This window comes from Lepisma saccharinum, chromosome 14, assembly GCF_977018435.1.
Source record: "Lepisma saccharinum chromosome 14, izLepSacc3.1, whole genome shotgun sequence".
NCBI classification, from domain to species: Eukaryota; Metazoa; Arthropoda; class Insecta; order Zygentoma; family Lepismatidae; genus Lepisma; species Lepisma saccharinum.
In genome coordinates, this window is record NC_139242.1 from 36,316,997 (window position 1) to 36,343,347 (window position 26,351).

The window sequence follows — 26,351 nt, forward strand, 5'->3', positions numbered from 1 at the left end:
GAGTGTTAATCGCTCTCAATTCCATGTGCTGTCTAGCGTCGCCTGTGTGAACTATTTAGCCCTCCAGCGAAATCATCCCCCTGCAACATTCTAGTACCTAATAACCACAATATTTTAGGGGTAGTAGTGGTGATTGCTAAAACTGAAGGGGGCGGGTCAAGGACGGTTTACTTTTACTTGGTAGACAAGGCATAGCATTAAGAGGCTGCGGTGCAAGGCCAAAAAGTGGGGGGAAGGAAGTAACTATCCCCCCCTCCTAATCACCGCCACTGGTTTGGGGGTGTTGGTTGAGGACATTTCATGGTGGGCACAAGCTACTGTGAAATGATGTGAAGGTGTAGTAGACAAATTACAAATACACTTGTCAGTGTGTTACAAATACTTTACATTAGCTACTGACACTCATAGCGTGTGGTAGTACACTAGAACAGTATATAATTGTGATTATTGTCTAGAAATTAATAATGTTTTATGTACAAAGTATTTTCTCCATTTGTTTACAATGAAGCCTTTGTTTCTAGCTACTTGGCAGGAAGATTGAATGTTATTTCTCAGACTGAAGCAAAAGGATTGAACACCTTCGTTGGAACATTTTCTCTACCATGTTTGATATTTCTTTCCATGGCTGATATTGACCTCAGGTATGTTACTTACTTTTACATTAAGTTATTAGGACTTTTGTTGTGTGTAGAAATATTTTGGGAAGGTATTCTTTAATATAAATTGTTAACAGAAAACTTTGGTAAGTTTAGTCCATATCAATAAACAGTGTTTAAAATCAAGAAGTTTTTGACATGAAATGCAAAATGAACTACTATACCCTGCTCAAGCTAATTGCCAGTGCCCATTCACCGCACAGAGCTGTTATTTTGACAATATCCTGTTTCCCTGCTGGTGTCTTTGGAGAGGAGGAATTCTAAGGTTGCCGCTTATAGCACAAACAGGGAGGCAGTGGTAGGCTAATCAGCTCCTTGACTGCAAGTTTCTTCTTAGGAAATGTGGCAACAGTGGGTCTGCCATAAATGCAGTCCCTGCACTGGGAGTTAGCTTGGCTCGACTGTAATTCAGGTATTTCTTGCTGTTCATCATGTAAATTGCTATGGAAAATGCTCTGAAACCAACCAATTTAATGTATTGTATATAGCACATTGGTTCAGCATTTTATACCTAGGTAAGATTAATCTAAAAAAAGAAACTACTGCAGAGAAATGATCAATAAAGACACTAGTCAAAATTTAAAACTCCCAAAAAGTAATTCATGTGAAAATTATGTTCAGATGAGAATTTGTAATTTGCAGAATAATAAACCACCAAATATAAAGTCAACCATAACCTGCAAATACACTAAATTTCAGTTTGAAATTGTTTGAAAAACTCTATTTCCAGTTAACATATATTAAATGTGAGTTTGATAGCTATTGAAACAACTACTACTACTACTGTTACCACCACCAAAACCACCAAATATGTCTCAAGTAGAGTCTAAACTTGGGACTGATCACATCTCCCCCAACTTTGGCCGTGATCAAAAAGTGTGGGACCCTAACCACTCCTCCTAAATGCTTTCATGGAATTGTGCAAATCACAGGGACTAAGTCCAGCTGCACACCAGATTCGACACGACGTGACAAGTTATTCTTGTTGCAAACCATCTCGGTAAAGGTTTCTCATTACTCTCTTATGGGTGACCTTAACCTGGACTAAACATTTGACTCGAGTCAAGTTGCGACGGTTTGTGACAAAATAACGAAGGCCCGTGAAATTTGGTCTCGCATGGAGCATTTGCAACAGAACTATTTGCGCATGTGCCAGTCCATTCACTTCATGCACATACCTCTAATGACAGACTGGAAAGGGGGGCAACTTGAAACCAGCAATTAAATGTAGTCATTGAACCTTACATTAAATGGTTAATATTGTATTTTCTAACCAATTATTTCCTAGAAAAATAATCATTTCACAACATATAAACTGATGTATCAATTCTACATACATTGAATCTGCTGTAAGCTGTTAGTATAATTAATCATTAACTGCTTCACAAATTATAAAAGACAGACCTAGACCTATTGTGTATATAATTAAATCTGCAATCAGATTTTAGCTAACAAACAAAAAGACTCGTTGTGTTGCATAATGTCGTGTCAAACATAGTGGTTCGGATCCCACTTTAAATTTTAGGTCCAGTCCCGATTAGCCTTTCTGTGCATAAAGTGGACTTAAAACATCAAATCAAAATCGAATCGATCCAATCCAGTGTCGTGTCAGATCCAGTGTGTGGCTAGCCTAAGGAGTCTTGGTTGTTGAATAAGCCCAGATATTTTCTCTCAACCATTATAATTGCTCGAAATGGGGGAGTATTTTCATATCACTCCCCTCAGCTAGCATAATTTTCATGTGCATCTCCCCACCTGCTGTCTCCATGTTAATCCATACATGCTTCGTCCTTCCTATTCCTCAAACTCGACTAAGGACCCTCCCAGCTAAGAATCTCCACTTCTAGCACTGATAATACCTATATACTGTTGGGCCTCCCCCATGGCGCAGTGGTTGCGTCCTTGTCTTGTAATCGAGGGGTCCCGGGTTCGATACCCGGTGGAGGCACAAGTGGTTCGGATCCCACTTTAAACTGTAGGTCCAGTCCCGATTAGCCTTACTGTGCATAAAGTGGACTTAAAACAGCAACTCAAACCAAACCAAACCTATATACTGTTGAATACATGACAATTACATTGCTGTAGGTGTGAATGAAACAGGTGTTGTTTCAAGTTATCCATGAATTAGAATACGTAAGTAGGCAAAGGTGAAAAGTTCTTGGCTGTGCATTGCACTTTATCATGAAAGCACATGGAAGGAAGTAGATGTAGGGGTCCACACGTTTCAGTATCGGCCATAGTGAAATTGTTTTTAGTGCCACACTCGGACCACCTTAAAAATCTCAAGTTGCTCATGTTGGCTAAGCCCGTTGCTTATGCAAGAACATTGGTGGAAGCATTCCTCTTGGAGATGAGATCACTCAACTCAGGAATAGAACCTTGGTCTCCTGCACGTCATTCCAACACCCTACTGATTGGATTAGAATGCCTGCCTATCAGGCAGTATGGCATTTGGGATGTTTTGCAGATCTTCCATTTGCCCATACTGACCAAGAGGATTTTAGTTTGGGGGGAAACTACTTCAGGTTAATTCTGAGATAGTACCTTTAACAGAACCCTTACAGGTCCCTTTCTACCACTAACCTTTCCCTTTCCTTCCATCTTCCATTCACTCATCCATGGTGGTTAATGGTATGAGTAAGCAACATTACTTAAATCAACCAACCAATCGATAGTATGAAATTGCAGCTGTTGTTTCTTAATTTTAAAGCCTCAGTGTGTGTGTTGGTTGCATCTAGGGTATAACTATACTTTGGCATCAAAATGTTCTGTGATCCCACTTTAAGGACAATATTCAAGCTTTTGAGGGCAAAGATGACCAGATACTTGTTCCCTACAGATTGAAAATGTGGTAGTATAAAATATAGGCAACCAGCAGCGCAGACACGGCTCCCGATTGTTCTGCCATCTACACCAGGAACCTCCCACCCCCCCGGATTGACGCTCAGCACTGCACTTCTACCTTGAAGGTGAGAGCGACATTGGTTCTTGGAATCGAGCAACGTTTGCAAAGTGCATTCGATCGATAAGTCGAGAGAATCTGTTCATCATTCGTCACCGAGAAAGCTTCAAGACTTACTTCATAGTATTTATTGTTCTCTGAATTACTTATGGTTGGCAAGTAATTTGTATTTTTAGTAAGAATTTCCATTTATTTGTGGTAGAGCATTCCATACTTTGTATGTGTGTGTATTTGAGCTTCAAGCTGCAGTAGAAAGCAGTAGAAATTAACAAAGCTATTTTTAGTTGTTGCCTTTATGTATAAATATTGATACAGTTTTTTCTCCTTTTCAGCTCAGTGAATTGGATGTTTTTATTATCAATCCTTATAGCAAAGAGTATAGTTTTTATTTTTGTAGCAGCTATCACATTGTTAATAAGTAGAACTGCAAGATTGGGCAAAGCTGGACTTTTTGCAATATTTTGTACCCAGAGTAATGATTTTGCAATTGGATATCCTATTGGTAAGAGCTAGATATAGAATGTTGTTAGTAATGTTGGTTGCTAATTATAGCAGCTTTTGCTTACTCTTTTTATTCTAAATACTCAATTGCTAGTGTTGTAATAGCTTGTTTTATCATTAAGAATATCATACATAACACGTGAAAAGTTTCATGGTTCTCCTATGCCAACATTTCCCAATTGTGAATGAAAATAAAGTACAGTAGAGTGCAAATTAATCCGAACAAGATACACATTTTGTCATTTAATGCAATTGCTGCAATACATAACTATACATATATTTAGAAATACCATTAGTACTTTATGTGACTTCCCTTGTTTGGAATCACATCTTTTACACTTTTAGGCATGGATGACACTAAATTTGCACAAATGTTTTTAATTTCTTCATCATGGTACCACACATTAACAAGGGCGCAAAGCATTTTCTCCTTGGTTAAACAATCCACTTTTGACATCCTTCTTTTGCAGATAGACCATAAATTTTCAATTGAATTTACATCAGGTGAGTTTCCTGGCCAGGAGAGGACTTGTACAGTGTTGTTATCAAAGAACTCATTTACTTTTCGAGATGTATGACATTTTGCTAGTTCCTTTTGGAAAACACCCCATCACCATTAGGAAAAGATTTCTTGAGATGAGGTATGACTTTTCGTAGCAGTATGTCAATATGTTTATCACTGTTCATTATCCCCTTAACAGGAACTATTGGTCCAGGCCCTTCAGATGTGAAACAACCCCAGAACATTATTTTCGGGGGGGTGTTTTGGAGTTTGTTGCATGTGTTCTGGTGAAAGTTTTTCACATTTTCCTTTACAAACGAAAGAAACCTTGTGACCATGCACTTCAAAAATGCATTCGTCCGAAAAAAGCACTTTCTTCCAGTCACTCACGGTCCAGTCCCGATGACATTTTGCCGACGTTACACGCTTTTTACACATTTTTTTTTGTAAGCAACTGTTTTTTCAATGGCCTACAAGCTTTTCGTCCAGATGCAAGCAGTCTGCGACACACTGTTGTAACATGGACGTCCACTCCACTTGATAATAAATCACGTGCTAAATCAACAGCAGTCAGTCTGGGGTTCTGTTTCCTTTTTCTAATAAGAATTCGGTCATCCTGCAACGAAGTCTTCCGTTTGCAACCACATTTTCCCTTTCTTTTAGGCTCGATGGATCCAGTCTCTCGATATTGTTTCAAAATTGAATTAACCGTACCCAATCCAACACCACATTCTGTAGCAATTTGTCTGTGTCATTGAAGTATGCTGTGATAACGTAACAATTTTCGACCGTGTGCATGGCATTGTATCCATTTGGTTAGCAGCCAAAATAAGAACCACTCACACAAAAAACTTACCTTCCACTTGGCACATAACTTGCAACACAACTGACTCTTTGTCTGTCGACGATAACAAAATACTTCAACAATAGACTCCAATTCGGGTCTTCAACAATGAACTATTGAGTAAAAATGGATCGTTGTTCATAGCACAGGGCATTATCGAGAGAGAATGTACAGTTATTTTAAAAAAAAAATTGAAACTAAAGCTTAAAACTGCAACATATTTTAAGATTATTGTATACCTGGAAAAGTATGCATCTTGTTCGGATTAATTTGCATGCTACTGTAGAATACACATGATATATTTATACAGGGTGTCCGAGAAGTCCATCTACCCCTAGATATGTGTGGAATTTAGTTAACAAACTTTACAGTACATACTTACAAATGATAAACTATATGTCCAGTAAATCTGGGACTAGTAACCGACTAGCCGCTCCTCAACACTGTAACTGTGTGTGCTCACATGAGCCATATTGCAACAACTGACATACGAATTCGGGCAAGCCTTTCAAGTGACCTTCAGAGCAGGGAAGATGCCAACCAAGCTACCGAATGCTGGCCAATTTTCAACATGGTCCCAACATGATACATGCAAGTAGGGATACGGAGACTTCTTGGACACACTGTATCATGCATCGGTTGGGGACTGGAGAAACAGTTAGAAACAGTGCTAGGACAATTTAATTTACAAATTGTAAAGACAAAATTGGAAGTATCCACCGATGAATAGTGATGGATGAATTAGGGATTTACACAAGGGTGACTTACAAATAAATTGCTACAATTTCAGAGGAATATATAACTGACAAATATTAAGTGAAATGTTTCATATTTACCCCATAATTGGAAATATACATACAACTGAAGTTGTAGAGCCCATTTTTACTATAGCACGATCAGCCACAATATCAACTTTGATCTGGGTACACAGATTTCCTCTGCAACACGTGTTTTTGTAACTACCATATTAACTGGTTTGTTGCAATGAATTTAATTGAAACAGATGCTTTTGGGCGATCAGATTTTATGTCCAATTTATCTTCAGTTATCGAAGTGTTGGACATAATCTCATGTGGCTGATCACCCAAGAACATGCTTGAGTCCCATTACCTTGAAACCTTCAATTTGTACTAATTTAACCGAGTGTTCATTCCCAATATACGTATAAGTACTGTTAGTTCTGCCATGATATTTCTTTAATGTGATAATGTGTAAATATATATTTACACATTAGTGTTCGAATATTGAAGTTTATTTATTTTTGTTTCTTTTCAGTAATGGCTCTCTACCAAAAGATACATCCAGATTATCCTAATTATTTATACTTGGTAGCTCCAATATCTCTTGCTATTTTAAATCCACTTGGATTTGTTCTAATGGAACTTGAGAAACGACGTGAACAAATTGATGAATTACGAGAAAATAAAGAAAGCAAATTCAAACTCTTCGTGGTTGTGTTGAAAAGTATTATTTCTAATCCTGTTGTGTTCATGACTGCCCTCGGAATTGTAGGAAATCTTATTTTTAGTCATCACTTACCAGCATTTGCATCGGGTATTTTATCGGTGAGTTTTTACCCTCTGTGTTTGTGTGAATTAATTGTGGTATTGGCTCCAGAAATTCTGTGTGGATTTTTCTCCGTAGACATAAAAAATTGCAAAAGTTTATTTAAAATTTATTAATCCAAATCCCATTGAATCTACTGTATATACATATTCATAAATGTCATGAGGCAAGGTTTTCAGTTTAGTTTTTATTTTTATCGAGGAAGGAAAAGAAAGCTACATGGAAAATAAAACAGAATTCTCCAATCTGTTTACTTCGTTAATGTCCTTTGGAGAACAATCTATCTGAGAGACGGAAGATTATTGCAAGATACTATATCGGGAAGTTGATTAGTTGAATTTGAGTTTGAAGTTCTTATACAATTAACAATTTTTCGTAGATTTGTATATCCCGTAACATTTGTGGTCTGTTTGGAGATGTATTTTGAGCCCGAGTATGTGAAATGGTAAATGTAAACACTGCACCAATAAATTAAATATTTTAAGTACATATCCCTTTAATTGATTTGAATTGGAATTGTTGGATACATTGGAATATCACAGACCCTTTATATTGTTAATATATTTGTGTATTTGCGTGGGTGGTGAGAGGCGGTAATAAGCAAGGTTGAAATAGAGAAAACATCTGCCTTTACCCTTTTATTTTTGGAAAGTTCATCATGAAAACCAGGAATTGTATTTGAATTTTATCACGGTCCTAGAGTGGCCACCCTGTATTTTGACTTTGCAATCGCTTCAGCCACTTGACTATCAAGCATACTCTTTTCTAATTTGTGAAGGAATTGAGTTTCTTAATGAAGCTTTTGATTGATTTGCTTTATTTTACTTTGCTTTTTGTGCCACTTTTGGCTAATTTGCCAAAAGTGATGATATGATGAAATTGATGAATGGACACTCACAAATAGCCATGCCCAGGCTGGGATTCGAACCTAGGACCCCTGGCATCGTAGCATGATGTGCTAACCACTCCGCCACGGGTGCCGGCTCTTGATGAAGCTGTTTACTTATGTCTTGTCATGTAGTCTTTCTCCTAACATGCCAGCATTTTCAAACAAATGTTCTTGGGTTACCAACCAGGTTAATTCACATTTATGTGATGCTGTGCATTTTCATGTCCTGAGCAAAATTTGTGAATGGACTTGTGTAAGTTATTTGTGGAAGTAATTTTTTTATTTAAATAAATCTGAAAGTTATAATATATTGGGCTTTTTCATTTTGCCAACTTAAACTTCAGTGTCTAACATTAAAATAACATAAAGTGAGGGTGCTAATAATAAAAAAAAAATTGAAGAAAATGCAGTGAGAGCACTGGACAATCAAATAAACTACAGTGTGTTTAAAAAAGAATGACCCAATTTCAGATAATTTATTTAATAATGAAAATGTGTTACAGCTACCCAACAAATTACAATGTATTGTGATGGACTTTTCCCGGCGTCCACCCCAAGGTTTGTTTTTTTTGTTTATTTTTTTTCTCTTATTTTGGAAAGTTAGCGTGGGTCGTGGGAACTCTCATGGACGTCACCCCTATTTTCGACCACCTTCTTCGCACAGCATGGTGCTGTCACAGTTACGTGAATTTACCACCATGCGACTTTCACGGCCGAGGGACAGAATGCAGCTGCCAGTCTAGAAAGCTGAAAAAAATGTAACAATAGAGCTAGGTCTCCTCGACGAAATGCACGTCTGAACGTCAGTGTTGCCAGGCATGTCAAAATTTCACCGGCATAAGTATGTAAAGGTATCACTTTGTCTTTTCCTCTTTCAACTTTCTAAATCTAGTGATTTTCTTCCATCTTAGATGGCTCCACACCCTCCATTCTAAGGGGGGTCTCTTCCGATTCGAGTCGCACCATATTTTCAGACATTCTCACGTCAAGCCTTTTCTCTGTCCATCTGTGCGATCATATATTTGTCTCTCGAATATTTACAAGCCTGTCACCATTTCGAAAACATCCCTTGCGTGTAAATTTCAGAATTAAGCTCAATGGAGAACTATTTACCTTCATAAATTTCGAATCTAGGCATGTTTCTGTCGACTTGAGTAAAAGGGTGAATTATATATAGCGCTGTAAACTTGCGAGGTCACACACCCTCCATGTTCATTGTCAGTAGTGCATAATGGAGAAGAAAGTGCAAGCTCCTGATTGGTTAGGGGAGCACAATAGTGCAAAATAGTGTTTCCAGGAGTGTGGAGAGTCCTGGGACAGACAGTCTTAAGTTTTAACGGTGAAGAAGTAAGGAGGCGAAGTGGTCGCTCTCGAAAAGTTCTTTGATTCTTTGCCTTGTACACATATGAGAGCAGTGCGGATCTGTTGACGCTCGGGCGTGTGAACGTGCAAGTGTTAAAACAGCGCCAAGTACGAACTGTGTGCAGTGCTGATTTGTTGACGCTAGGACGTGTGAACGGGCAAGTGTTGAAGCACCGTCAAAGTACGGCGAGTCCAACGTTAAGATGCCTGCAGAACAGCTTATACAGTAATCACGCGTGCTGAAATGGACTGAACCGGAGACGACCAAGGAACCCACCAGTGGTTCTGGCTGCCATACAGAAGGACTGCTATCATTTCATCTATTACCCCCCCCCCCCATCCATATCTCTTCAAACGTGACGTCAGGACCATATTAGAAGACTGGGCCCCAACGATGAACTCAGTGCGCGCTTATATATATAACTTTATAATGTGCATCGGCAGACAAGGTAATGTGCAAACTGTAGTGTAGTACGCGTACTGCATGCATTATGTAATTGGCCAAATAATTTCAACTCTTCATTGCTAATTTAGTTTGTGACAGTGTGTGTGTAAATTTTATCAATATGTTTATAGGTCTTGATTCTTGGATCAGTTTTGTTTCATGCCTCAGTTAGCTAAAATAATATAAATTAAAATTATGGAAATAATAATTATTGTGTTTGCATCTCGATTTACCTACTCATATTAAGTTTCACCTGCACATGTGTGTGTTACAAGGAGCCAGTTGAGGTTGTATGTGTATCTAGCCGTGGATTTAATTCTTTTGTTTTTGTTTTATTGTTGCCCAACTGGTTTCTGGAGGCACTGTTGCCTCCATGATGTGGTGGCTCCCTATTTCTACCGGTAGGTAGTCATTACAGTATTAAGTAAGCCATCAAGTTTCACTCACCGTATTATAAATGGTCTATGTGTCCTCCGCCTGCTTGCTGCACCAATAACATCAAGACGATAGCTGAATTCATTCCAAACGTGTCTGAGAGTGTCTTCTTCCAAAGAATTTACTGCAGCTGTGATTCTGTCCTTGAGCTCATCCACGTAAATGGGTAATGGTGGAACAAGAACACTTTGTTTTACGTATCCCCGTAAGAAAAAAGGCACAGGGTGTAATGCCTTGCTGAATTGGAGAACACATAATACCTTCTGTTGCATAGGCACCATCTTGTGAATGACCAAGGCTAGCGTTTATTTGGGTGCTACTAATGGTATCTAGTGGCACTCATTTAAAACTTTCGGCCATGGTGGTTCAAGTAGTGCAAGTTTCATTCACTGGCGGTACATGGTTGCACAGGTATAAGGTTTTAAAATCGGGTCATTCTTTTTGAAACACACTGTATATTAACTTTCTAATAATATTTGTATAATTCGATTATAATGAAATTAGATTTGTCCGTTTTTACATTTTTAACATCAAGACTAAAGTTTTTTTTTTTTTTTTTTTTTTTTTTTTTTTTTTTTTTTTTGTCCGAGACAGGTGTTTGGCTCGGCCTTTTCTGCTACAGCTCTGTTTTTACTTGGACTCAGGATGGTTGGGAAGGTTCACAAACTGCAAGGTGCTGCATTGGTTGTTCCTGGAATTCTTATTGCAGTAAAACTGTAAGCTTTAGTTAGTTATTTTGCAGAAATTATAGATATACTTGTAGTGTACATTTTGGTGAACACTTCTAACTAGGGCTGAGCCGATAGCAGTTTGAACCGGTACCGGCACCGATGCTGATACTCTTACTGATTCCCACCGATACCAATTGATTGATTGATTTGTTGTTTTAAGTCCACTTTATGCACAGTAAGGCTAATCGGGACTGGACCTACAGTTTAAAGTGGGATTCCAACCACCATGTGCCTCCACCGGGAATTGAACCCGGGACCCCTTGATTACAAGGCGACGACGCTACCACTGCACTATCGGGGAGGCCACCCACCGATACAGATACTTTTGTTCAAACTATTGACCATAATTGATGTGTAAATATTCTTCTCCAATTATGTGCATGAATCTTCCAACAAATTTGTGTTAGATCATTCCAGAATTACATCAGAATATTAAAATAATGTTATGCAATAAAAAAAATACAGTTTTTCGTGCAAAATAAAAATAAAGTTTGAATTTTGTAGAATTTCCCGGATAATTAGACCCCGCGAAAGTGTCGTGCGGAATTTTTGCAGACCCTGTCAAAGACCTAAATGCCGGAAAAGTATCGGCTGGTATCGGTATATGAATTCCAACCGATACTTTCCGATACCAATACCACTGATATCGGCCTATACCCATACATCGGCCTTACTTCTAACATTTCTACATGCATTACTTTTTTTTTCAATCTTTTGTTAGCTGCAAACTGTTAGCTATATTGTTATATTTTGTATCATGCAGTTTTGGAAAATAATTCATATTGTGCATATTCATTTGATGAAAACCAGAGGACTAATTGAAATCCATCAATAGCTACTGCTTATAATCTTGATCTGATGACTTCTAATTTTATTTTTGAAGCAATATAATGCCAAAAGAACAGTCACAAAAAATGACCGAACAGGATATGTCTCGGGAGCAACAAACATTTGTTCCATTGATCATTTTAGGTCAATTGCCTAAGCAAACAAAGATAATTCTTTGCAAAAATGCCAATACATGTTTTTACTAGAGCTGAGATGATACCAGTGACAATTCGCTGACCAATTCCAACCTTTACTGATATTGAAAATTGTAACAATTCAAGACAGTTCAGAGTATTTATAAATTTTAATCTTTTGGTTATCCATCAAAACCCAATTCATATCAACCCACCTGAGTTTTGCTTTCAGCTAGTCATATGAGATAATCTTTAATAAAAAACCCAGTGCTCCCACATACAATGTTGTTGCAACAATAATGATAATTTTGCATTTTGCATGATTTCCAGGATATTTTGACTCCTCAAAAGTGTGTACCATTTTTGCATACCCTGCATAACAGCCATTCTGTAAAAAAATGTCGACCAATATTGGTCATTAAATTGCAACTGACGCTTTTCAATACCTATACTGCTGATATTGGTCGATTCTTATACAGAGTGATTAAAAAAAAGGTAACAACATGGTTTGAGTGCTGAGTTTGTTATCTTTTTTAAAGAGCCTGTACATTGATATCAGTTAACCCCTACTTTCTGCATCAGTTGAAGTTTGCTATAATAAAAACAACTACTTGAAAAGTTTACTTTTAACTTTATATTTTTTGCTTCAAAGACTATCATAAATATTAAAAAAAATATGTAACGCATTCATATATATAAGGTAAAGATAAATATAATTTGTACATATTTTGAGTAATTTCTGTACAAGTTTCTCATATTTATTTTCTTTATTTTTATTCAGGTTAGCTTTGCCTCTTGTTACACGAGAAGTTGTCAGTCTAGTAGGACCAGGTGTGAATTCCAGTGAAACACTAGACCTCAGTACATATGGTTTCTTGTATGGAACGTTTCCATCTGCTCCTGGTGTTTTTGTTTTTGCAACGCAGTACAATATGGAAGTAGATTTAGTAAGTAAAGTTGCTACAGTATATCTGAGTTGATTAACACATTCACACCCAGCTCTGGGAGGGGCATTTGAATGGCCAGCCCAGTCATTTCCTGAATCCAAAGTTATCTAAAAAAAATGTCTCCGCCATCTTAAATTTTCAAGTTTTGCAAAATTACACCCTGGAGGCTGCAAATGGAACATTTTGTCGACTCTTTCAGCTTGACTGATAACAACCCGACCTCTTTGAGGGTACCCCCCTCCCCATTGGTCATCCAAGGATCCGAACATGTTGGTCCCCCTAGAACCCTTGGTAATTTTGTGCCTTGGACATTCTGTTGGGTACTGCATTGGATATTCCCCCAAAGTCATATGGTATACCTCTTTTTGTTAACCAATCATCATGGGGAGAGAAAATGCCAAAAAAGCAACTTAAAAAATGGACACCGAAGCTAAACGACCTTAGTTGTACGGGCAAATACAAGCACATTCTTTAAAACAACCATGGTCATTTATGGGTGAGAATGTTTCCTGTGTAAAATCTAAGCATGCTTATTTGTGCATTGTGTGTTAGTGTTTATTTAATAATAAGCTGATTCTTCACTGATAAGATTCTTGTGTTATTGTAACTAATTACATATGAGTTTTTAATAAATGTTTCCTTTAACTTCATTGTTTAACTCAAAATCTTTCTGTGCATACATTTCATACTGTACATTTCATACACTTAACATTACATTTGTGTTTCGAGGAATGAAAGACACTAGCAAATTTATACACAAAAGGCAGTATTCCAAGTTTTCAAGGTAAGTGAGTACTTCCTTTTAGTACATTTACATTTATGTTTGCACACTAAGTATAGTTAGGAGCAAGTCTGTTTCTCACTAAAAAGCATGTGGAAAATTGTCATATTTATTATAATACATAGTGTAGTATTCACTATCGTGTTGCACACACATATCTACGTACTTTACCTGGGTTACATTTGGATGCATTTCCAAATACTTCACCATGGATCACAATAAATGTAGGTATGTTTAAAAAACGTATGAGTACTTAAACATTTCAGAAACTTTAAAATGTACATACTTTTTGACCATTTAAAACATTCTTGCATTCTGTAAGTCTTTACAATTCCATGTCAAAGGGTTCAGAAATGAACCTGGAACTTTGGAAGAAAAATAAAGAAGAATGCCACATACATATAAGTGGTGTGGTTATCTGAATATTTAAGAAAGTGTCAAGGCCTATAATTTTTCAATGTTTTTTGCAGGGATTTGAATTAATTTTTGTGTCAAAACTTACATTACAAATTAATGTATTACTTTGCTACATATAACAGTAGTTATGTGAATCCTCATTCATGATTTCATGTAAGAAGTGTCATTTGTAAATTTATTGAAAAAACTCCACGTAACATGCAAAATTCTGTTAAGAGTAGCTACCTGGTTATGCCCATCCTCATCTTGTGGAACACTTACCATCATTTAACCTTTGAAACAAATTTAAATGCTTCTTGTATTTGTTTCATTTTCTGATGACACCAAGTAACTGTGAAAAGTTGTAGTTTTATAGTGACATATAGCTAGGGTGATCATACGTCCTGTTTTGACCAGGACAGTTCAGTTTCAGAGGCACATCCCGGTCATCCCGTTGACTATTTGTTCCATTTTATAAAAGTCTAGTTTCTAGGAGTTAGCTTGACAGACAAGTCTAAACTTGAGATAGAAAAAGTTTCTAAAAAATGCTAAAAGAAAGGTTGATGGAATTTTGAAACTAGCGTCATGTCAGCATTGTGGCAAAACAGATGGACTGCGTTTCAAGCACTTTATAACAACCAAAATGTCCCATTGTTGTCGTGAACATTCGAGCAGACTACATTTTGCTGTTACTGTTAAGTTAGTTCTCGTGTCAGGTTGTATTTTTGTGTGCGTTACGTTATTTGTAGAGCAGTAAATAAACATGGCCAAGAAACGTAGTACATGTTGTTTCAATATAGACCTTCAACAAGCATTTAAATTCCTGTTTTTGACACAATGTCAAAATACCATTCTCCCGTTGTATGCCAGATATGTGGGGTAAGTTTTTTGGAGAGTTTTATAAACTGTTCACGAAGAATAAAGCTGTTCTCAAGAAATTGGTTCTTCTAATCAATACTTCTGGCACTCTTCAACTTCAGCGTACGACTAACATCAAAGGTTGATGAGAAGGGACGAGAAACACTAAATAAGTCATACCAAGATAATAAATTAATACCTTTTGACAACGGGAGATGATATTTTATTTTTAGTTTATGATGTGTGAATAATGCAATCCATACTTTAATAAATAATAATACGTTAGTAATGACAAAAATACTTTTATACTTAGGAATAAACAATTTTTCAGGAGCGGGTAAACTAACCTCCTTGATATCCCATTTTTTGGGTCAAAATATTATGGTCACCGTACATGTAGAAATTTTATAATTTTGGTTTACAAATATGTGGTGTGACCTTTCTTTTATGAATTAAATTAGATGCGCATTTTTGTTGTTGGTGTTCAGTATTAATTTCAGTTCATAATTTCCACTTCTTTATTGTACTATTAATATTATTGTTATTATTCTTGAAGCTTTCCTGGTGGCGAATGATGATGAAATTCTCTCGGGATATCAGCCAGATGATTTCTGGATAGGCTTCCGAGCTTTCGAGAGCTAACGTCACTCTCATCTTCAGGGATTGAAGTGCAGAGAAAAGTTATCGTATGGTTTTATGTATTTAATGTGGGACGGGTATGGTGCAGGTGGCGGGCCAATCAGGGGCCGTCTCTACGACATCCTCACTCCCAGTCGACTATCGCTAACAAGGCTGGATCCAGTTCAAGTCCGGTGTCCCTGTTCAGTTTGTCCTTTTCCCCATGGATGGCTATTGCTTCTTTGATGATTCTGTCCCACTAATTGGATGACTTATTGATATCTTGGTGGTTGTGAAGTCGATTCTATGGCCCTCTTGGATGGAATGTTCTGCTAACCTGGATTTTTCTGCGTGAAAATCCTTTATGTAGCTGGCATGTTCCTTGCATCGTTGTTCGATTGTCCTCCCTGTTTGCCCGATGTAGGCTTTACCGCAGTTACAGACAATATGGTAAACTCTGGGTGTCTTCTGTCCTAGGTCGTCTTTAGGTTTTTGGAGTCTGGTTCGGACTTTCTGTGGTGGTTTGTGGATCGTCTTAATGTTGTGCTTTGCAAGTATACGGCTGATGACTGCGGAGAGGTTTCCAGTGTATGGGATGGTGGCTATCTTCTTCTCTTCTTGGTTGTCTGGAGGTTCCGGGTTTGTTTGTTTGTTGGTTATTCTTGTTGTGCATTGCTCGCTCTAGTGTCTTGTTAATGTTGTTGATGATGCCTTCATTGTATCCATTCTGTCTGAAAGCTATGTGCAGAACATTCCATCCAAGAGGGCCACCAACCACCAAGATCATCAATAAGTCATCCAATTAGTGGGACAGAATCATCAAAGAAGCAACAGCCATCCATGGGGAAAAGGACAAACTGAACAGAGACACGGTACTTGAACTGGACCCAGCCTGGTTAGCGATTGTTGACTGGGGGTGCGGACGTCATAGAGACGGCCCCTGATTGGCCCGCCACCTGTACCGTACCCCTCCCACATTGAATACATAAAACCATACGCCAACTTTTCTCTGCACTTCAATCCTTCAAGATGAGAGTGACGTTAGCTCTCAAAAGCTCGGAAACCTATCCAGAAATCACCTGGCTGATATCCTGAGAGAACTACTTCATTATTGTTGTTGTTAGTAACGGCTGTGAACTTTGATTTATATATGAATTACCATGCTCATATTCTGTGAAGTTTTAAGATGTTAAATAATAACTTTGGTGTAATTACAGATTGCTAGTGCTATGGTAGCATGCACCTTTATATCTGCACCTCTCATGTTTGTCTCCGCAAAGATGATAACAGTGAATAATTTAAATCCTAAGGATTATTTGCAAGATCTGGATTCATTTATTTTTGACATTAGCATTGCGGGTGTGTTGTGCTGTGTAAGTACTGTTAAGTTAAATAAAATTAAAATACGAGACAAATTTCATTGGACATTTTTTGTGAGAAATTGTGCATCATTGCATCATAATTACTTAATTATTTTTCAATTCGTTGCAACGAAGTCCATAAGGTGTTTATTTAACTAACTTAAGACAATTTTTTTTGTGTTACATAGTGCAAAACTTCTTGACATATCTTGACTGTCGTGTGTTGTACTAACATATGTAGTTAGCTTAGATTTTTAATCATTAGTTCTTTAATTTTATTTAAGCTATTCCAATGAGTTACTATAAAATATTCTTATATTGATTTGTGATAATTGCAATATTTTAAGATAATATTATTTTAAAGATGTCACTTTACTATGAAATTGAACCATTTCTGGCATTGGAATAGTTTTAGTTAATATTTACTATGTGAATGGTGTACATTGATCTGATACTCTTTGATAATGTTACAACTGATGGCACTTAAGTAGGTGAAAACCAAGAATGTATTTTCAGTGTTAGATGACTTCCTAGATTGTACTGTAGTTGATAACAAAATTAATTTGTTCAGCAGCTAAAATCAATATCTAGAATTTGATGATTGTGTATTTTTTTTTAGAAAAAATATTTATTTTTTAGGTGTGGATTCTTGTCGTCTTCATACTTGGCAGAAAATGGAAGAAAGTGCCTCATGCAATAACCTTTTGTTTGGTTATTTCTCAGGTAAGCTATGTAAAGATAGTGTCTCTTGTATGATTAAAAAGTTCATTTTTAAAATAAAATCCCTCCTAGAGAGTAATATATTTATTCATTGTATAATGTGGTAAAAATAGGTATTTTGCAATGATTTGAAATCAAAATACAAAATAACTGCTTTCATAGCATCCTATTAAATCCTTTGAGGGCAATGGTACCATTTCTGTTTTCAGCATGGATAATAATAATTTCAGATTTATACATAGATTTCTGATAAAGAAGTGTTGGCATCACAAGCAGCAGTGAAACTTTCTGACATCTACTTCCGTGCCTCCCCGATGGCACAGTGGTTGCGTCATTACCTTGAAATCAAGAGGTCCTGGGTTCGATACCTGGTGGAGGCACGTAGTGGTTCAAATCCCACTTTAAACTGTAGGTTCAGTCCCGATTAGCCTTACTGTGCGTAAAGTGGACCTAAAACAAATCAATCAATCAAAAATCAAAATCTACTTCCAATATGCTCTTGCACTTCCATTTGGTATCGAGCAATTATATAGAACGCATTATTTGTCTTTTTTCTTCTTTGGCTTTCCAAACTTCCTGTTTGGTCTTTCACAGGGACCACAAAAATAGCGCAATGCTTACACAGAGTCTAATTATCCTCGAAATTATGCAACATTTGAAGTTTCAATTTTTTTTACTCCAGTGTTATGTGAAAAACTGGAGTTTGTGGTTACATAACATTCATTTTAATATTGTGATGTAATTCTTAAATATTTTAAAGCAATTCTTTTGCAAAATTGATGCATATAACTGAAGTGGAATACTTATACACTAATTTTAATAAATAATCTGAAAAAACTTTTGCTGTTGGTATTGGTGGTAATCTGCAAGCGTATACGTATAAGTTAAAAAATAGTATCGACTCGGTCATACTATTTGGTATTAACTTATTTACTTTTATGTAAACTGAAATAGTGAATATTGTTTTAAATGACTGCCACGAAGCATCTTCAAAAGCTGTTTCTCCTAGCCAGCTGTTATGGATAAAAATACTTGTTTGATTGTTGAGAATATAATTGTATACCATGTAACTGATTTAAATAATTACATACTTTTCTTGTGGCCTTCTACGGTAGCTACTTGCTAGCTTCAACACTCAAATACACCTCTCCCTTAAGTGTAAATATAATAAAATGACTACATTATGTGGAATACAGTTGTTTAAGAAGTGGTTAAAGAACTAGAATAATACCACAATGATTAACATATAACACTGTTAATCTAAATTTTTGTGTGTTTTTTGAACCAGAAGTCAAGAATATATTAAGTTCAAGTATATATTTTGAAACCATGAAACCTGGTGGAGGTACAGTGGTTCGGATTCCACTTTAAACTGTAGATCCAGTCCCGATTAGCCTTACTGTGCAAAAAGTGGACTTAAAACACCAAATCAACCAATTACAGACCATGGAAACGATGCAACTTTAACCTAATTTCTTATTCTATTGAGGAAATTGTATGCCAAGTAGGTTCGTATCCCATCCTCGTCGCCATTGTGGAGTTTGGGTTCTTTGAATTCTTTGATATTCTGGAGTATGGAGTAAGGAATACGACTAAAGTTTAGACGCAAGCAAAAGTGTATAATTCACAAACAATATAGCACAATTTTGTATAAAGAACTTTCATTATGGTATAGATGCTAGATATCTCGTTACGAAGGATGGTATAGATTTTGTGGCATACATATTGGAAAACTAGATAACAGACTGACATTAAACAACAGATAATAATAAGGTCTAGCGCACACTGATGATGCAGATCAGGTCTGGCATAGATGAGTGGAGATGATCAGTCTGTACATGACACCAAGGGTAAGTGTCAAACTTGGATCATTATGTTGCTAAAATAAGATTTCTTTTGTGAACTCTTTATGTTAAAATGAACCTATAAATTAACATTATCTTTTTTGTATATTTCAGCTGATTGCATGCATTGGTGCCATACTGTGGTCCGTTCTTAGCTGTGGAGTCAAGTGGAAGCTATATCTTCAGTTCGCTATTTTTGCACTTGGAGTTTACAGCAGCAGAATCTGGACTGCTTTCCTAGCTATTACACTTCTCTTTCTCCAGTGCAGAAGCCTTTGCTTTGTGTTGAAATTGAAACCTGTCTTTGTGATTCTTGGTTGGGGGTAAGCATTCATTGTTATTTTTTTTACCTAATGTATGAACATGTTGCTATCAAATGTTGTGTATATTTATTAAGGCAAAGAGTGACAGTTTCATTTATTTCAATATCGTTGGAATGGCCACTGATAAAAAAAAATATATGTACAAGAGAGTATGAATTTCTTCCCATGTTGCTAGTGGAAGCATTTTTTTTTACTCTAAAACACTAGCATGTTCCAATATTACAGTGTAGCTAACGCTATGTAAATTTTACATACATGAAGGAATCGATTTTCAACACAACCTCTACATGAAAACAAAATGACTATTCTTTGTGAACACTATTTTGTTTATTTTCCGTTTTTGGAGTTTCATTCTTCATTTTTAAATGTATAAACATGGTTTTATTAAACATAGAATATTTTAAGAGAATTTTAAATGTATAAACATGGTTTTATTAAACATAGAATATTTTAAGAGAATGTCTTGATTGACAAGCCTGTATAACAAACACAAGGTAACAAACCAAATCAAGACGATCAGCGCTTGCGCCGTCCTTACCACAGTGCTGCCTTACGTCTGACAGACTGCTTGAGGTACTGCTAGGTGGAGGGGTGTGTAGGTGAGAGGTGGAAGGTAGGGAATGGAATTATGGGCACACCACACGTAAATTTTACGTACACTAGTGTTCTAAGCTTATTAAGCTAGATACGATGTTTGAAAAATGTGTTGAATGAGAATTTTCATAATCCCACGTGAAAACAACAACTTCAAATTACAACTAATCAAATGGAAGTTTCACCTTTTCCACCTGCCAATCAAATCTTTAACCTGCCCTCTTTCTGTTCATGTGCTTTACTGTGCCATCCAAAGTTTGATATTCCCAAGAGAACCATAAAATAATACTCCCATGAGCGTAATGCTTAGTGTTCTTGCTTCTACGACCATCCAGCACACAGACCTCTCTTTCTCCAGCTCATTGTAGGAAAAGGACGTTGGGGGAGGAGCAGTTTAGGGTCCTTGTGTCTGTCTGGACATGGAAACTGTTCCTCATGCCCATAAGGTCATCCGAAAATAAATGGTTCCCTCATAGATGAATATGAGTGGTTCTGGATTTGTTCTCTAATGGCAACCTCAAAATTTAAGTGCAGACGCATCAGCTCGGTGGCTCAATTTCGATCTCGCCACCAGTTCCCATGTTCTATTCCTGGCCCAGATATAGGTGTTCTATGTTCATGTCCATTCATCACTTTTATTCATCTCATCACTCACCCTCAGTGTCACGACTACCAAAAACTCATCCTCATTGTCGCAACTACCAAAAAGTGGCAGAGAATCTATGCTAGGTAAGAAAAATACAAAATACAAATTCACTCATCATCGTGAGGACAGTTGGGGAGCTGCTACTTGAAAGAACTAGTAGCGACTCCTGTCTGGAAATCCAGAAAACAGCAGTTATGAGACTTGATGCACTGACCACACATCATCCACGTAAGACACATGGCAAACCTTGGTCCCTTTTGGGCTCTTGTTGGATGGAGTTTAATTTGGTCTCAAAAAGTTTAAAAAATTGTGTAAATATTAAAAAACCTGGAAAAGTGAAGGAAATAATTGGAAAAAATAATAATTGCAGATATTTTGTATAAAAAATGTTCTTATATTTAACTTTTGTTCATTTATTTTTGACATTATTGAATGCACTTCACTTACAGGCCTCCATAATGAAGTGGTCAGTGTAACATTCTACAAGTTGGCTTGATGGCCGAGCACATTAAGTGGTGAACTTTTGATATTGTCACTGAAATTCCCCAGGTTCAAATTCTGGCCTGGACATGGGTATTATTTATGATCGTTCCTTCATAAATTTGGTGTAAGCAACACTCATACTCATTGTCACGATTCACTGAAAATGTCAGAAAAATAACATTCCGAAATACAAAATACGTCATGCTATAAAACCAGACACTGGTTGAGGTGTGTACATAACAAGTGGCTATCAACAGCTAACAACATGTGGATAGGTTAGACAGGTTGTTTTCTTTATTTATGCTATTAGACACATACATGAGTAGGTTAGGAAGGTCAAGCTTTGGTGCTTTTAGCACGTACCTTCACGTTCTTATAGCTGTTGCTAGCTGTTCATGTAGATGTACCATTGTGTTTGTCTCATAATCAATTTCATAATTCATCCTCATCATTGTGATTAACATAAGAGGTAGAAAATTATGTAACATAACTGAAATAGAAAGAAGGAAAGTCTAAATTTAATTTATTTCATTAGTATACAGATTGAACATTAACACTGGAAATTTACTTTAAAATACCTGGAAAACCAGGGAATTTGGTTTAGACAATATGTAGGAACTGAATTAGAAGAGTTAAATTTGGTAGCAAACATTTGAAAGATGTAATTGGTTCTGCCTTAACATGCAACCTAATTCTGAGTTGCATTTTACATTTAACATGGCTTTACAGGCAATAGAAAAAACACCTTGAGATCTTGATCAAGAATCTCCACTTAAATAAACTTTTTCTTTTGTAATTTTACTCCAGATATCTGTGTAAATTTCTTTAAAAGTACTCTTCAATTGCTGCATGTTTTTTTTTTTTTTAATTTTCATTGGTAAAGCATTAGAGTGTGAGATGCATAGAACATTAATACTACAGTAACCATATCGATTTGCTTAATAAACTACAATTTAAAATTCTGTAATCTTCATATTTGAATTTTAATTCTTATAGCCTCATTTCATATAAGCTTTTTGAAATATATATTTCAACGCATTCACTGTTGGAGAGTTGGAAAACTTTTTTTTTAATCGAAAGAGGAAGAATTTTACACTGTGCTGATGATAATTAACTAGTATTGCAAATCCATACTGATGAAATATTAAATTTGTTTCAGCATTCCGACAACATTAGTTTTGGTTCTACTGTTTGCTGTCCACCATGAAACTCTTCCAAATGAGAAGAGTGATCCAAATTTTCAGTATGGAGAGACTCAAGCAATTGTCACAGTTTTTATCTTAGTTTTCTGTTTTATAGGTGAGTTCTGTGTGTGCGTATCTTTATCAAGTGCAATGAGATTATATTGTATGAATTGATTTCATTCCTAACAAATATAGTGGGAATGGGGCAATTACTGACAATTGCACCGATCTGATATATGCATAAATAGTCTGCAATGTAGTACAAAAATCTGCCATTTTGTTATTATTTTTATGATTATAAATATATAATTGATGTACATTCATTTTGTTGTATAAATGTCAAAATATGTAATTTATTTTTCTAAGGTACTCATTCAGTGGCCTAGCACATTAAGTGGTTTACTTTCAATCTTGCCACCGTAGTTCCTAGGTTCGATACTCTCTCTGGGCATAGGTGTAGTTTGTGATTGTCCCTTCATCAATTCCATTTAATCACCGCTCATCTCTATCATCACAATTAGCCAAAAGTGGCAAAGAAGTTATGCTAAATTGCTAGGGCTTATTCGATATTGGCTCAGCCCTAGTAATTTAGCATCACTTCTTGTGATGTATCGGTATCAGCTGATACCAGTGGTATCGGTAAGTATTGGTTGAATTTTCTTCACTGATACCAAGGATTTTGGGTGGCTAGAGTGGTGAAGAGAAACAACTAATTTGCCAAGATTTGTCCTTGTCAAAGGTCCGTTCACCCTTGCCTAAGAAATGATGCCCCCTCCTGGGAAGCAGATGACAAGATCAAAGGGAGGATCAGAGTGAAAGTTCTGTGCCAAAACGTGACATTGAAGGCATGTAGCTGCCTTGTTGTCTATATGGAAATAAGAGAAACCATTCATAGCCAATACATGCTAACAAACTCATGGGGTAAGAATGGACATTTGTAAAACCAGCATTATTATCATGCTATGCTCGTTACGTAGTTCTTGGAGAAGGGATATATTTTGCTGTGGGTGGGAGGGCTGTGGATTTTCTTATTGTGCACCACCCTTCTGTGTGACAGCTTGCCGATACAGACACTGCAGTGACTTGTTTTTCTTGCAAATGACAGAGAATAATGGACAGCAGGGCATGTACAGAGCCAGCCAAATGAGCATTAATAAATATATAACTGCATTTGTATATATTTTTACGTAGTTTTCCTTCCTCTCCAGGTTAATCCAAATGACAAGAATGTTGTTTACATTAAATTTGATATCATGAAATGTAGCAGGAACATCAAAGATTTTTTGCAGTGTAACTGCAACAGTTTAAAAAGGCTTGCAACATTTCAGAAACTTCGTCTCCTTTTTGCATCCTCTAGGGGTAGAAACAGGTTCACATAAAATGCCACAAGACATTTTAAAGTGCTATAAAGCTACATGAGAATAATTTCGGAGTAATTTAATGCCATTAATACAATGTGACGTGATGATGAGTTTTATGACTCTGTAACTAGCCTTTGTTATTTTGAACTCTGGTATTATACAAGTATCGGTATTGGCATTGGTATCTGTTGGAATCAGTCAGGGTTTCGGTATCAGTATCGGCAAATAGTGGTTTCGGCTCAGCCCTATAAATGACCAAAATACAAAAATACTTTTTTATAAGGCAAAACCTACTGTAAATGGAAGCTGTGGAATTTATATAATTTCGGTAGAATATTTGGTGCTAGCATTAACCAATGCTAGAAACTAATCAGTCCAACCTTAAAATATGGTATTTACATTTTACAAAAATAATAATGTGATTCTTATTTTTCTTGCATACAATATCTTAACTTGGCATGCTACTGATTTCAACCTTTTCTTTCCTCTTGTGAAATATCAGTGATTTATATGAATTTGGTTGTTTACTAGTCATGCAATTCTGACACAACTTCACAAAAATGCTTGTTTTGGTACATAATATACAAAATTTGTACATATCTGTATCAGGGCTGTATATTATAGGCTAGCTAGGCCTTCTGTGAAGCCTGTAGCCCAAGAGAAAAATTGATTAGAAAATGTGCACAAAATTGTGTAAGAAATGGCTCAACAACAACAATAATAATAATAGTTATAATAAATATTATCCCAAAATGTGAGTGAAGAAAAGCCCACTCCCCCTTTTCAGCACATTTTTTGTCAGGTAGCCCAATCTTGAACTCAGAATTCACCACTGATCTGTCTGTACATATTTAAACTAAATTAATGATTTATTCAAAACAAATATTAAAATAAGCTTTATATATTCCAGTGACTGTGGGCTGTCTTGTATTACATGAGAGATATCGTAGAAGGTACGCAAGATACTTGTTGTTGGTGCAGGACGTAAGTCAAGATGGAGCAGAAGATGAAAATGCAGTTGGAAGGTCAAGCAACCCTGAGACAGAAGCACTCGCTGGCTTAAATCGTCGCGTCAGAAAAGTTGATGCACTCACACTGAGCACAAATGGAGATGGTATGTGAATTTACTTCATAAGAAATTTTAAATATACTAGGGATGCAACATTGATTGGTTGCTCAATTATCCAATATAGACATTATTCTATTGATTTATCAGTAACATAGTTGATAATGTTACCAATTAGATATAGATATAAATTTCATGGAATTAGGTACACAATTCTGTCATTTTTTTACTATGTTACACACACAATTCATATTTGTGAACTTAGAAAGCAGATATTTTCAGTTTTGAATTTTGACAAAATTTAAAGCTCTGAAATATTCGGACAACGTAATAACATTTTGTAAATAAATATCAATAAAATTTGTTTTCTCTACAGTTTGAATACATCACTTTGGCGGTAGTATTTTGAATGGTTGACCAGCAATGCTTCAAAGTTTGAGTCTTGGTCTCAGCATTAGTGCTTCTTTGAGTGTTCCTTCATTATTTTGATCTAATCATCATTCATCTTTATCATAGCACTTTGCTTAAAAATGTAAATAAAAAGCTATGAAAAATACCATTGAAGCTATGTAAAATAAGAAATATAAATCCAATATCATTTAAATGATAAAGGTGAAAAAGAAGACTGTGAACCTCGGGACAATGTTCATTACTTGAAAGCTTTTCATACATGTAATGCGATTGTCACTGAATTACAGCAGAGAATGTGTCATGTTTCTCTCATTATTTTAGGACAGTCACTAAACTGTTTGACAGTAATTGTTCATGAAATATTCAGTGCTAAAACAATACAGCATGTACCTTTTTATGTTTTTACATCAAGAAATATATTCAATATTCAAATATATCAGGAATAAAATAATAATAGTTTTGGATAAAGTTATATAAAATATTTAATTTGAAGTTAAGGGGTTAAAGCTTTAACCTCTTAACTAGTGAATTTCTAAAATATCCAATTTCTTTCCTAAGGGAAGACCCATTGTATACAGTACACCTTTACATACATTAAATAAGGATGTCAATGAACCATTCATGTTCTTTGTTAAACATTTTGAATTTTATATCAGAAAGGTAGAATACTCGTAAATCTGTCTATATACTGGACCCCTGATTGTACAGTGGTAATGCTGTCACCTTCTAATCAAAGGGTCCTGCATTCAATCCCTGGTGGAGCAAAATTATACGGTGGTGTGAGTCTCTCATTAAACAGTTGGCCCAGTCTCGATTAGTTTATCTGAGTATAAAGTGGACTTAAAACTAACTTTGCCATAATATTTGGTATAGTAGTTACATAAATTACATGCAGCAGCATAT

The 26,351-nt window shown here is 36.2% G+C and overlaps 1 protein-coding gene across 3 annotated transcripts in view; it reads left to right on the plus strand.

The window, feature by feature from the left end:
- anchor (integral membrane protein GPR155 homolog anchor) overlaps positions 1 to 26,351 on the plus strand; it is a 115,009-nt gene that overhangs the window by 71,305 nt on the left and 17,353 nt on the right. For all 3 annotated transcript variants that reach the window (XM_083135384.1, XM_083135385.1, XM_083135386.1), the window contains exons 3-12: positions 522 to 641; positions 3,951 to 4,120; positions 6,741 to 7,030; positions 10,757 to 10,878; positions 12,637 to 12,802; positions 16,673 to 16,828; positions 17,456 to 17,539; positions 19,495 to 19,703; positions 22,586 to 22,725; positions 24,882 to 25,085. In XM_083135384.1, coding sequence (XP_082991510.1) covers positions 522 to 641; positions 3,951 to 4,120; positions 6,741 to 7,030; positions 10,757 to 10,878; positions 12,637 to 12,802; positions 16,673 to 16,828; positions 17,456 to 17,539; positions 19,495 to 19,703; positions 22,586 to 22,725; positions 24,882 to 25,085 — 1,661 coding nt within the window. The remainder of the gene's footprint in view (positions 1 to 521; positions 642 to 3,950; positions 4,121 to 6,740; positions 7,031 to 10,756; positions 10,879 to 12,636; positions 12,803 to 16,672; positions 16,829 to 17,455; positions 17,540 to 19,494; positions 19,704 to 22,585; positions 22,726 to 24,881; positions 25,086 to 26,351) is intronic.